Raw genomic sequence first — 14,045 nt, forward strand, 5'->3', positions numbered from 1 at the left:
CACAGAAATTTGAGTTGTGACCATATAATATTCCAGATATTGTATGAAGAATATGTGGTTTATTGTACTTGACAAGTACTAGTATTTTCCCCCAGGAAAAAAAGCAAATTTGTGGCATATGGCCTAATAGAATGGTACAAGTAATTGATGGAGTTCTGCACAGTCTGTTGGGTGAGGTGACAGATCTGAAAAGCCTCTGACTTATTAGTTTTCCTGTCGTCATAGTGTAAGGTATGACTATAGTCAAAGTAAGTTCAGAAAAGTACAACATAAACCAGGAAATGCTAGGGAGAAAAAAAGCATGATTCTAAACTCAATTTGCATGTCAAGACCATTTTAAAAATCATGTTTGAAATAACTCATAAATGAAAAAAATTGTCACTGTAAATATTTTACTAAATTTAGGAGTTATATTCCAAATTACTTTATATATATTTCAAAAAAATATTTAAAATATATTCAAGTGAACTTTAGCTATATAGTTATACATTTTAGGTAATTATAGTTAAGCTATTAGATTTGTACATGATACAAGATAGGAAAAAGCAGAAAACTTTATAGATTCAAAAGGCTCTCTTAATAAGCACTTTTTGTTTACACTTTTCTTTAAGCTAAGAGTTGTTTCTGCTGCCCTACCCACATCATAGCCTACCCAAGGCTATGCAGTGGAAATTTAAATTGAGATAAATAATTTGCCTCTTGTAGTAATAGGAAGCTGTTAATAATTTTGAAAACATGAGGGGTTTTTTAAATACCTGTTCCTTCAGTGTTGTATAAATGTTTCATCTGGTCAGTATAGTTCCTCTAAGCTTCTAGCTAAGCTTGTCAAACTGATGCACATTTTTTAAAGGAAGAAGAATGTTGAAGCATTTTGTAAAAACATTTAAATACTTGGGAAAATAATGATTAAAGGTGGTATAGGAGAGCATTGCTTGCCTTTTAACTTTCCTGATATCCCTTCCCAATAGTGTTTTTAGGAGATGAACACCATGTTTGCAGAGATACGTTGTAAAGCTGTCTGCCTTATTTTGGCCACCCAATATAGTTTTAGCACAAGATAAAAACATTTAAAATGTACAGTCTAAGTAACTGAAACAGCCAACTGTAGAGGTGTCTATATAAATATATATAAAGCTTATTCAATATAATTATGTAAATGAATGAAATTTTAAGAATTGGACAACAAACTGTTACTGATAAACAAAAAAAAGGTCTGCTATAAAAGTGTGCCTGCTCATTGCCACTACTGCAGTTGGCAGTGTCCTAGTTTAAACTACTAAATATCCATGTCCCCTTGTTTGGCCAAAAAGACCTGTAGAATCTTTAATGAAAAAGTTCTTTACCTCTGAGCCAGTTAATACAAATCTTCACCAGCTATGGAATCACATATCCCTAGGGAATATTTGCAAACAAAACCATATTCTCCTGTACTTTGATAAAGCATTCTGTTCTTGGAACGCAGGTAAAACAGATCACCAGTTCTGCTTTTTTTTTCCCCAATAAACTATGTTTATTATGCCAATTCTAATTACCATGCAATCTAATGGTTTTAAGGCTTATATTTTCCACATCACTGGACATCACAAACATGAAAGCATTTTATACTGTCATTATACATCAATGTTTGCACTTGGTTATACATATATACAGAAATTATTCACACATCTTAACCTTGCTATTTCCTCCTTTCAAACCAACATAATTTTACTGTGAAAGCAGCTTTTTAATAAATGGTATAAGAAATACAGCAAGGCACACATTTTTTAAAAACTTTTTTTCTCATTACCACCTCAAGAAGCATAAAAAACCAAAATGTTGTACTTAATTCAGTAGAATGTCAACAGTTCCTAATATACAACACCATGTAGTTGTTTCTTGAAGTGTTGCATAGATTAAATTTTAAAATTAAATAAATAAAATGCCATTTATTTTAATTGTTTAATTTTTAGATGTATTGAATCAGGAGGGCTAATGACTTCTTTTTGCTGCAATCCAACAAAATTGTCACTTCAAAAGTAAAATAGTTTCAATAAGCTTATGCATTATACACATAAATATTAAATTTGATACATAAAATAGAAGAGTATTGACAGGTACAGTTCTGAAAAGATGAACCAGACTGATCATGAATTCTGTGGAACTTCAAAACTTTAAAGAACAGAACTAGTGATAAGTAGTACAGGAGCATCCAATTTAGGAAGGGGAGGTCATTAGAGGTAGCTTGGGAGAGGAATCCATATGAAAGCAAATGGCCTTGCTACAATACAAAATGATCACTGAAATAGGACTAGCATATGCAGCCTGATCACAAAGCCAACATGGACAAATCACGTTTGGAAAGAAAATTTATCTTGGGAGTCAGTGTAATGAAAGGCAGTGATACAATGGAATTGGAGGTCATCCCAGGGTTTACAGGATGAACCTGCACCTGAATTGCAGCCAAGTTTCTAAAAGGAAACAAAAAAGTAATAGTAGGTTACAGAAAATGAAGTTTTATTTGCAAAACATAGCTTTCCCAGAACAACCACAGATAGTCATTAAATGGTCACATGCCAGAGCCTTTAATGCAGAAGCATACAGTAGGCAAACAATGACTTTTAACAGCCTGAGGTACAAGTTAGTGTAAAAAATTGTATCGATGTAGGAAACGCATTGATTTTTGTAAAGACTTTGTTCCTAAAGAAACAAGGGAAGTCATCAAATCTGACCTTTACCCTGGATCCTGTCCTCATCCTTACCTGCGAACTTACCTTCAGCACACTCAAAAGTGCACTGATCAATGAAAATGTAGGAATTTTCAAAAGCGAAGCAACAGAAAGATCTACCCGTCACTTATTTTAATATTTATGTAAACATATAGAATGAGATTTCAATGGAGAGGAGGAAAGGATTTTCACAGAAGTGGTCCATGAATAGAATCGTCAGTGTTGTTACTGTGTTTTTAAATTGTAAATAGCTATTTAGATGCTTCTAGTACCAGCAATGAGTTAAATTTTCATACTATAGAATTATCCAGCTCAGAGTTTAGGGTTAAACTATTCATCAAAGAGCACAGGCTTATGATGAGGATTATGAAGAAATAACTGTCAGAATAGAGCTCAAAGATTAGTGCAAAGAACATCTCATAGGCATTTCCTAGGAGGCACTCCAGACATGCATTATGTGCCTTCCAAATTAAGCAGGAATATCTGGATCTATCCAGTTACCTTCTCCTTTGATCTTATTTGCTGTAACTGACCGCCCCCCCCCTTATAGAAGAAATATACTTACATGAAAATAGTGAAAAGCTCAACAGTTTGTTTAGAAATTAATGAAGAACTGATCTGAATAAAGGGGAAGACTGTATCAAAAGGTTTCTACAACTCTGGCATGAGTTTCACATATCTATAGTAAGAAAAGTCTCACTGATTATGTCAAGTATTGCAAAAGTTATGTAATTCACAGACAATACAGGATTATCTGTTTGTTTAATTTTTTTTTTAAAGTCAACTACTGTAAGGAGCTAAAAAGTCAGACTGCTTTAAACTCTATAAAGAAACATTATAGTATCTACCTTCCTATAAAAAACTCTAGGAAAAAAATGGTAAGCAAAGATTTAGATTATTCTTGTAGTCCCAGTCTCTAAAAGTAAATTATTACATATTAACTATTGTGTAAGCCTGTATATTATTTTTCTCCTGTAATGAATAATTAACTAACAGTCTTTTGCATTTATGTATCATCTTTTATCTGTGGATCTCAAAACACTTTTCAGTGAATAAATCATGTTTCATAGGTCCCATTGATTATTATTCTCATTGTTTTGTTGCTAAAGAAACTGAGGCAAGGAGGCAATAAGTCATACAAAAAAATCTATTGCTGAGCAGGAAATAACAGTCAGGCCTTCTGAGTACCAGTCCTGGGTTTCTACAGTAAGTGGCAGGATATTCTGGCTAACATTGCAGCACTGTCAGATAAAACCAATTTAGTTTTCCTAAGCCCAAGTAAAATATTTTTTTCCCTAAATTAAGTTAAAACTTAAGTTTAAATTACAAATTCTGCACAAAAGGAAGGCAGTAGCTTTTGGACTTGTAAGAACTAACAAATTACACACAGAATTCTAATGTATCCTCTAGAAAAGACTTTGGACACATCACATAAACCTCCTTAATGTATTGATCTCTACGCATATTGAATATGTGACTAAAAATTCCCACCCCATTGGTGAGTCATGGGTCACAGTGACAGCAGCAGATCGCATGATCTCATATACAGAGAGATAGTTCTTTCAAGCTGTCCCCTACTTGAGAAATAAAATCAGCATAGCTTTATAAGCACCTCTGTTGAAGAGCTCTGTGTTGGCTCATATGAAAGACTAGTCAGTGCTGACAGAGATATTTTTAAGCCTGCTTATAGGATTGTTATTATTTTCCCATAAAAGTCATTTTTTGTAGCACACTGCTAAATAACAGGATCGCAACATCTGGCAAAAATATTTACTTCACTATTACTTCTATTCTCCCATACAGCCAAGGCCAATACCAAAACAGTATAAAGTCAAACTATATTTGAAACTATGCCTTTTTCAGCTTTGAATTCTCAGTATGCTATTAAGGTACACATATACCATAGATTATTTTTCTCTAAGTATTGCAGCTACACATGGAATTACACATTTAAATGAGCTTACAGCACAGGTGCTACAGGAAAAATAATGGTGTTTGCCATTTATCTTTCAAATTAAATAATGTGTTTTTAAATAGTAACTTTTTTCATAATACACTTATGGGAACAACATTTATCTGTCACATTTTAAAAGATGTATTAGTAATAAATGTAAATTACCTTTGGAAAATCAGTAATTAGCCTCATCAAAAAATAAACAATCTGCCACCAAAAAGATAATCTTTAGCATAGTTAAGTATAATAACTGTTATTTGAATAAGTTAACAAATTAGGATAGATTGCTTCTGTAATTCATTCCCCATAGCATGAGAGATGAAGTTAAAGCACCAAGCTTGTGAATGGGGGAAGGGAGCTCAGACTTTAGTGAAACCAAATCTAGCAGCTCATATTTTCATTTTTTGATGTGCCAGAGATAAACTATCTGTATCCTAGGGCTTTACTACTGGGAATAATACAGTACATAATTTCCATGGAAGAAATGCTATATGTATCAGTTAATAACCAGTGTATTTTCCTAAATGTAAAAAGTGGGATGTAGTGTGAAGGGCTTTGTTAACTTAAAATATTTGTCAACCCCTGGGCAAAAATTAAAACTATAGCATAACCCTATTAAGTTGTTGCACACAAACTCCGCATTACATTTTATTGCATTGTGGGGCATTTATTAATATCTCCATTGTCTATGTCCAATCTTAGTCCTTACACTAACTGCATATTTTCATATCCCAGTCTTAGGAAAAACACAGCTGGCTACCAAGTAAGTAACTATGAAGTTCTGAAGAGTGAGGGAAAGTTTATACAGTATTTTGAGATCCTCAGAGGAAAAGTACTAATGAATTGAAAAGACATGTTATTATCTTCATCAGTGAAAGAATGAGAACAAGAATAAAATCACATTCACTATAGTAAGTATTATTCCTCAAATTAATATTATAAAAATGAGCAAAAAAATAAAAACCCTAATAAAACAGTAATTCAGGAAAAGCTTATGTTTACATAATTATCACTTATCAACCACAGACTTTTGTCATCATCTCAATTTCTAAATAGAGGCTTCCATATACACATAATCCTTTTAACATAATTCTACAATATATAGTATCATCTATGAGTTTTGTATTTCCCGGTTGATTTCCATTGCTTCTCCAGTTGTTTGGATGTGTCCAAGTATTAACCTCATTGGCAATCAACAGGTCATGATAGCCACTTTCAAAGCCATTCAAGAAATATCCTCTTTGCTATGATGGTTCCAATATAATGCATTATTCAAATAGATATGTCTCAAAAGAGATAGTGGCAAGCCGTAGACTATTGCTGTCATAACCTACTTTGCTAGAAATATTTATGCATATGTGAATGTGTGAATGCTGGGTAAACCACCAATATGTGCAAAAGAAAAGCCCAAAGCATAGTAATATAATATAGCAAAATCAGGAAATGCAGAAGTTAGATATCTAATAGCAGCAAAGCAATCTATTTCTTATAAATAGGCCCAGATCCTCTGCTACAGCTACATAGTTTGCAATAGGAGAGTACTAGTGGTTTTCATGGGCAGTGATAAATAACAGCCTTTTCTCCTAGCAACATCATGGAATCGTAGCATAACTTAGGTTGGAAGGAAACTTGAACATCATCTGGTCCAACCTCCTGCTCAAAGGAAGGCTATTTTCAAAGGTAGATCAGGTTATTCAGGGCCACGTCCACTTGAATTTTGAAAATCTCCAAGGATGGAGATTCCAGAACTTCCCGGGGAAACCTGGTCCCATGCTCAGCCTTGTGTTTTATTGGAAATTCCCTTGCTACAGCTTCTGGCAAGCAGCGGCATTTGGAATTGGAGTGGCATTTGGAGCTGCCACGCTGGCTCTGGTGTACTGGAGGAGTGTTTCCAAAAACTAATGGCATTCTATACAGCTATGCTGGCTTTTGGGTCACCAAACAACTAGTGAGGCTCAAAGCAGCAGTGCTACAGGCTAGGATATTATCCAGAAGTTGCTTTGTAGATCTTCTTTTGCTGTTAAATGTGCAGTTATTGTAGACATTTATGTGAGGACAGAAGCTCCAGATCTGAACTACTTATGAACTCTGGAAGAGATCAGAGCCACTTTTTCATCTTAGGTTCCACCATGTTACTTATGTTTCAAAATGCTTACCACAAGATAGAACCGAAACTTCCAGTCCTGCTGTGTGACTATCAGTTTCCATCTGCTTTGGTATTCAGGTCTTTATTCTACATTACCCTCACATAATACTCTTTAATGACGTTGCAAAGATTACTTATTTTGATAACCTCAACTTTTGACCTAACACTGTGTTGTGATAATTGTGTTCTTGATAATGGCTTACTGAACTTAAATCATGGTAAAATGACATCAAGAGATGATTTATTATCTCTCTACTTTTTCTCCAGTCTGCTTAGCCATTCTTCATGGCTTGTCTGGAAATATTGTAGAACTCCAACTCACTAATCACCCAAAATTCTTGTAAAACCGGAAGATCAGCTTCATCAAGTGCTTTTGAACACCTCCTAAGGCCAGCTGACTGAAGGGGATCAATGAGTAGAGCTGGCTTCTGGTTCCACAGCTCAGTTCAGGAGGAAAGAGGAGGCTGACATAGAAATATTATTTTTGAAGAATTCCCAAGTTCTGCAAGATAGCAGATTTGTTCCAGAAGGGAGCAGCTCGTGTCAGTGCAAAGCCAAAGGGCAAGAAGCAGTTAGAATTCACTGCATTTGTTGACCAGTGGCATGTAAATTGGGATTCTAATGTAATCAAAACAAATGATATAGTACTGTCATAAAACAGAAGCCCTGGATGATGATTCATCTCCATTCATTGTACAAAAATGTAAAAAAAAAAAAAAAAAAAAAAAAAAAAAGGGGGCAAAAAAAGGTAGAAAAAAAGAATGTGCAACTTGCAGAGTACATACCTGTTTTTAGGATAATGTATGTGCCTGGAGAGGGTTACATTCTATCTGTGCATATTTATATGTCTTTCCTTACGAAGATTAAGGAGATTTTCTTCACAAGTAAGAGTTTTACTGTTCTGATGCAAAGCATCCTTTTTCTGTGAATGGCCAGGCTTTAACTGAAACTCTAGAGCTGAAGCCTCTTCAGAAGCAGCAACACATCCTTTGGGCTCTTCAGATCCAGGTGATTCTCCTGTACTACTCTTTTTAGTGCTAAGCTCTGGAGAACTATTTTCCAAACGTTCAGTTTGCCCATCTGAAATCAGCAAATCATCATCAGCATTTTTCAAATTGTTTGATGCACTTTGTTTGTTAGGATTGGGGATGTTCATATCATTGTCACCATTACATGAGAAAGATAAATCCCTACCTTCAGATGAAGTTTTAATTTCTTCTAATGACTCTAGAGTCACTTCACCTAGTGACTCTGGAGATGTTTCAGAAATAGTGTTAGAAATAGGTTGCTGCTGCTCAACTCGTGCTTCAGGAGTACCATTAGAAATGGATTGCTGCTGCTCAATCCGTTCTTCCTCAGGACAGGCTTCAAAAAAGCATTCAATATTTTCTCTTTCATCTGTGAAGTCCAGTGGCACAGGAGTGCTGCTCTTTTCCTCTATGTATTTGATTACCTCTCCACAGTCACTATCATGAGAAGAAAGTGAAAGATAAGAATAGAAGTCCCCTTTTCTCAGCTGAATGGGTCTGTGAGAGTGTTCTAACACTTTTTCCTTGATCTGTGCTAATGAAGCTGGAGCAGATGACTCGCATTCAGGTTGTGACTTACTTTTCAAAGCTGTTGATGCCATGTCTATTATCTCCCTCACAAAATTGTGTACTGAGCCATCTTCTATGTTTCTTTTATCAAAAGCAGCTGATTCACAGTTACAGCATGAATCAAGACCATTGGCTGAGGAGTTGCATTCTGCTTCATTGGATTTCAAGGCTGTACAGCAATCAGTCGATTTTTCAGTAATGCTTATTCTATGTTGTTGACCATTAGGTAAGGATGTTTGTAAAGCTGTAGCTTGTATGTCTACACAATTAATTTCTGAGGAAGATTCAAGACAAGGCTTTTTAGCAGGAGAGGAAGCAAGAAAGTGATGATCAGGCTGAAGATGTCTTTGACATTCTTTTGGAGGGTTTCTGGATCCGTCTGATGACAGAACAGTCTCCTTGCTATCCATACGTGAATCATCTGAACTGTCTGTAAATGCTTCACAGACACAACATTCATTTTCAGCTTTTCTGACACCAAGTGATGCATGAGTTTGGGGACTTGCTGATGTTCTAACAAGACCTTCCTTTTGACTGCCAATAGTATTTTCAACATTGCCATTCTCCATATCATCCACAAGCGGATCCTTCACAACCTGAGATATATCTTTCATCAGGTGACTCTTTGTCCCTTTTTCACATTCACGTGGTACGTTCTTACTATTGCCATTATTTTCTGATATTTTCTGTACGGAACCATTCAATAGTGTTTCAATGCTTAATGTATCTGTGGCTTTTGATGTCTCATTACTAACTTTACTGCGCTGAATTTCATCACTGAGGTTACTTTTTCTCTTCTCCCTTGTCAAAGAAAATTTTGGTCTAATCCAAGTCTGGAGTTCATTTTTTATATAATCAAGTCCTGAAATTAAATTGCATTCTTCATAAATATCCTCATCAGTTGCTATACTGGAGTCATCATCTTCATCTTTGATACCTAGCTCTTCCTCAGTTAAGGTAAGGGTGGAACTTGAAAGCAAATCACTGTCATCTTCATCATCAGTACAAGCAGAAGTGCAGGAGACATTAACAATCATGCTGACATTGACATCGCTCTCATCAGCTACAGATCTATTAAGATGTTTTCTAAATGATGCATTTGAATCTGGCATTTTATTTCTGTGCAGTACAATGTCTTCAGAGCAGAGAGAAAGATCCTCACTGCTGCTGAGTTCAGTGAGAGAAGCTGCTGAGTCTTCGTTGATTGAGGATGCAATATCTAGAGACAGCTGTCCAGTAAAAGACATTTTTTGAGAGCTACTTTGGAGTGTTATATCAGAGATGCTGTGCTTTATCTTTTGATCTAAAGGACTCTGGATATTCTCTAAGCGGTTCAAAAGATCTAATGTCCTTTTACTGAGCTCTCCAACAGAATCACTGCTTGCACTTATGTCTCCTGAGCCATGATGACTAAAAAGATCTTCGTTGCTTTTGTAGGAAGTCAGCCAGCTCTCCAAAGAGGTGCTTCGCTGAAGACCGTCTCCACCTTTAAAAATACCTGAGCTGAACAAATCACCTACTACAGACAGAGATTCTAATGAAGAACTACGAGATAAAGTTGAAACCTGTCTTGTACTCTCTGTAACAGTTAATTTTCTTACAGTTTCTGCAGATTTACAGGAATCAGGATCTGATTCTCCAGGGACACTTGCCAGAGTATGGTCATGAATAAACCCATCTGGTTGTGACTCTCCAGCCTTATGTTCAGATTTACCAGGTATATTATCAAGACAAATACCATGAAACAAACTGCCCGCTGTATGTGTTTTTTCAATTTGCGATTGTTTCATGATCACTGGTAATTTGAATTTGGAGCCTTGAAGATATGAGTAATCATAAAATGTAAACACGTCATGTTTTCCTTGCAATTCTTCTAGACAAACAGGGTTACACATGGTAATGCTGTCCAAATCCTCACCATTTTCAATTCCACAACATGCAGAAGGTGCCAACTGGAAATCATCTGAGAGACTAGCATGGTCTTCTTCATCTTGCTTTATTTTTTGTTTTATTACATCAACTATATCATCCACTTGAGTTTCTGCATGCCCAATTTCAGGATTACTCTGAGTGCTTTCAATATCATTTAGCAAAAAAATTTCTGAATTATTTGTAGTTTCTGTATCACATTCACTCACTATGCCACTCTCACTCTCAGAGTGCCTGCTTATGCTTCCACTCTGATACATATAGTTATATGGTTTTGCCAGTGTGGTCCCCCCTATTAGATCTGGCAGGGATTTGGTAGATGAAAATGATGAGTCTTTACTAAGACTTTTGTTTAAATTGTTAGACTGTGTTACATTGGAGAGTTTGGATGTTTTTTTCAAAAAAGGCATGTGTTTTTTTTCTGATAATTCAATATTATGAAGACTATAGACCTGATAGATGTGAGGATTTGGAGGGGAAGTAATGCTGAGACAATAAAGAGGACTTCCACGATCACTGATACTTTTGTCTTCATTCACATCATTATCACTACATCCTCCTGAAGTAGGTTTCTGGCTTAGATCATCCTTCTTGACTTCCTGATCAGGATCACTTAAGTCTTCATGAATACTGATCAGCTTATTACTTATGTCAGTTTCATCCCATTCTAGTGCATCTTCACTTGGACCATTTAGATCCATCAAACTGGGATCAATCACGTTCAGAGGCTCCTGTAAAAAAAAAAAAAAGTCAAAGATTAAAAATATTTACAACTGCACTTTAAATGTGCTTTCACTGAAATCATAGAAGTAAATTAATGGGAGTAAAGTGCATTTTTGGAACAATGATCACTAACAGGCTTTTAATTTTGTTACATTTTGTGTACCATTAAAATGATCGATTAAAATGAAACCTATTAAATTTTACATGATTTCTTAGTCTTCTTAGAGTTTTTTTCTTACTTCCTGTCAAAATATAATACAGAAATTTGACTTTAATCTCTTTAATAGAGATTAATTGTGGTTAGTCATTTTATAAGTAACAAGTTTTAACCATTCTGCAGAATCACATAGGAGTGTGATAGTGTGTTAGTAAAAACCATGCGATTAGTGCTTTATTATGTTGGATATATGAGAATGTCTCTTAGCCTGCTTAAGTTTAAAAGAGTTAAGATATAAAGGATTTATTAAAGGATTTTTGAAATGTTTATTACAAACTTTTGTGTTGTCAGCCTTAAAACAACAGATCTAATGCACTGGAAATCACAAGACTTGAGAAATTTTTATTAGAATTTCTATTTATTCTTTACTTGATAATAAAGGCAGTATTAATGACCAGTAATTAAGACTAATGAATGTTAATATCTTCAGCTGTAAGAACAATCAATCAGTCTAATCAAATACTGTAGCAGTGCTACATATCAAGGTGCCGCGATTAGATCGCTGGTCGGCCTGGACCAGGGAAGAGACAGATAACACACATGGTGTGAGTGCCAACTCCGTCCTTTATTGCGCAGTTAATTCCTTTTATACTAACAACGGTAGGTGGGATTACTGATATGTCATAGGGAGGCGACGACTAGCCTTCTACCTTTCCGTGACATCGCGAGATCTTCCAAACGGTGTTCCCTACATCTCCCCCTCCTCATGTCCAACTAGCTCCCATTGGTTACACCCACTATTCATGCACTGTCCACGCGTCCAGTTGCACTCAATGATTGGCTGCATCAACACTGCACACGCGCATAAACATAAAATATAATTGGTCATACTAACTAAACATATGAGACTTATCTCAGTCTAATTGGTCAAGATAAACTGCCAAATTGAGGTTGTTTGTGCCAAGTTCTCTTTATCGTGGAATATGCACCTGTGTTTTTCTAATTGGTATCTTTCTTATTTTTGTCTTCTTGTTTATTCTGTTCGAGGCCTTCTAAAGGCGTCTGGAATGCTCTTGTGACCGTTAGCTAAAAATGTTCCCACAACAATTCCCCCTCCCTTTTTCTATTAGAAGAGCATTAGCAGATCTAGTCACCACCATCCGCGAACTCAGCCCAGCAATCGGTAGGTGCCACCTTTACGTGGGCGTCCCCACAGAGGCAACGATGGCCTTGCTGTACACCAGCCCGATGCTCTTCGGAAAATCCCGGTATTTGTACATTTGCAGAGGAACAGATTTCAGCACACGTGGCCAGCGGGTGCTAAAATTTGCCTCAGTTGAAACATAGGGAGCCTATGGCACGTGCGGTCGCTGGCCAGACGTGCCGCACGAGTCATAGCCATCCTGTCTATTGGTTCACGGGCTTTGTGATGTGGTTGCAGTGCACAGAGAATCTTGACCTGTTATGTTGGCTAAGGTGACCTACAAGATATATGAACACAATTAATTAAACACAGTAAAAGCAACATTATACCTAATAAAATACACAAGAATAAAAGAAACCCCGATTTTTAACAAAGATACAAACCAACTCCTAAGTCCCCATCCCGCAGCTAAATGTTCTAAGCCGAAATGACAGTTTTCTTAATTGCTATAAAGGTCTTGCAGCGCCTTCTTGCTTCTGCAGTTCTGTTATCTTGTTTATTAATTGCTCCAGCATCAGAAATTCGTAGCAGATACCCAAGACATCACAAGCCAGGAAAGGATAACAGCAATCTGAGGCAACGCAGCTCAAACGGTCCGTCCCATTGGCGTGTCTGGGGATCTCGCACACGGACCAACGGGTAGGGGTCTTTCTCTTCCGTAGTCGTAAAATGTCGTTGCACCGTCGTCTGGTCCAGGTCCCCCCGAATTGTCTGATTTAATGAAGTTAACGCAGTTAACAGGAGACGCTGTGTACGGAGAACAGGTGAATTATCCCGTAAGCAGGAGGGCTCCGCCTGGTCCCCCTCCCTAAGACAATCTAGCAGGGTCTTTAAGGTTCGCTGTGCTCGTTCTACAATGGTCTGGCCGGTGCTGTTATAAGGAATGCCATGTACAAGGGCTATATCCCAGATTGCACAAAATCGTTTCACCTTTTCCGCAGTATAAGCTGTACCATTATTCGTCTTGATCTGTCGTGGAATCCCCAGTTGGGCTATGCAAGCACGCCAGTGTTGTACAACCACCAAGCTATTCTGCTTCCTGTGCGCTGTAGCGAGAATATATTTACTATAGGTGTCTACGGTAACATGCAAATACTGTAGTGGCTTAAAGGGAGCGTACTCCGGTCCACTCATGTTGACTGCGGGCTACTTATGCTAACTCTAAATAATCAGGCTCAAAGAAATGTTCCCCCCATTTTCTATGAAATCTCCCACAATTTCCCTTTTTTTTTTTTTTTTTTCCATGCAAGATTCCCTTTATTTCACAAAAGAATCCAACTTATATATGTTTCAACAAAGATCCAGAAAGTACTAACGACTCACAGCCAATACTACTAGCACAGGAGGGCATATCTGACCCAGCTGGGATGTTTGCCAGTCCTCAGAACAGTTAAAGATAAAAACATTCCATAGACATACTCGTGACTGTCTTCAGCCACATCTTCCCAGGCCTACACAAGGCCATCCTCCAACCTGACCTTGTAAAACTAGTTCTTCAAGGCTTGGCAAACATGCAGCACAACAAATTCTAACGGTCACTCTTGAAAACAAATGCCAGGTGTTCCGAGCTGCTCCCACATTGCCCCCTTTTTTGTTTAGGAACATCAGATTCACGAGGAAGGCAGCGAG

General features: G+C 36.8%; 1 protein-coding gene across 6 annotated transcripts in view; it reads right to left on the minus strand.

Moving 5' to 3' along the window:
- Positions 1-1,485: 1,485 nt before the first annotated feature.
- Positions 1,486-14,045, minus strand: part of AKAP6 (A-kinase anchoring protein 6) — a 299,893-nt gene continuing 287,333 nt past the window's right edge. For all 6 annotated transcript variants that reach the window (XM_029999554.1, XM_041120194.1, XM_029999563.1 and 3 more), the window contains 2 exons: positions 7,591-11,063; positions 1,486-2,447 (listed from right to left, as the gene is read on the minus strand). In XM_029999554.1, the coding sequence (XP_029855414.1) occupies positions 7,632-11,063 (3,432 nt within the window). In that variant the 3' untranslated portion in view covers positions 1,486-2,447; positions 7,591-7,631. The remainder of the gene's footprint in view (positions 2,448-7,590; positions 11,064-14,045) is intronic.

Source organism: Aquila chrysaetos, chromosome 2, assembly GCF_900496995.4.
Source record: "Aquila chrysaetos chrysaetos chromosome 2, bAquChr1.4, whole genome shotgun sequence".
Lineage (NCBI taxonomy): Eukaryota > Metazoa > Chordata > Aves > Accipitriformes > Accipitridae > Aquila > Aquila chrysaetos.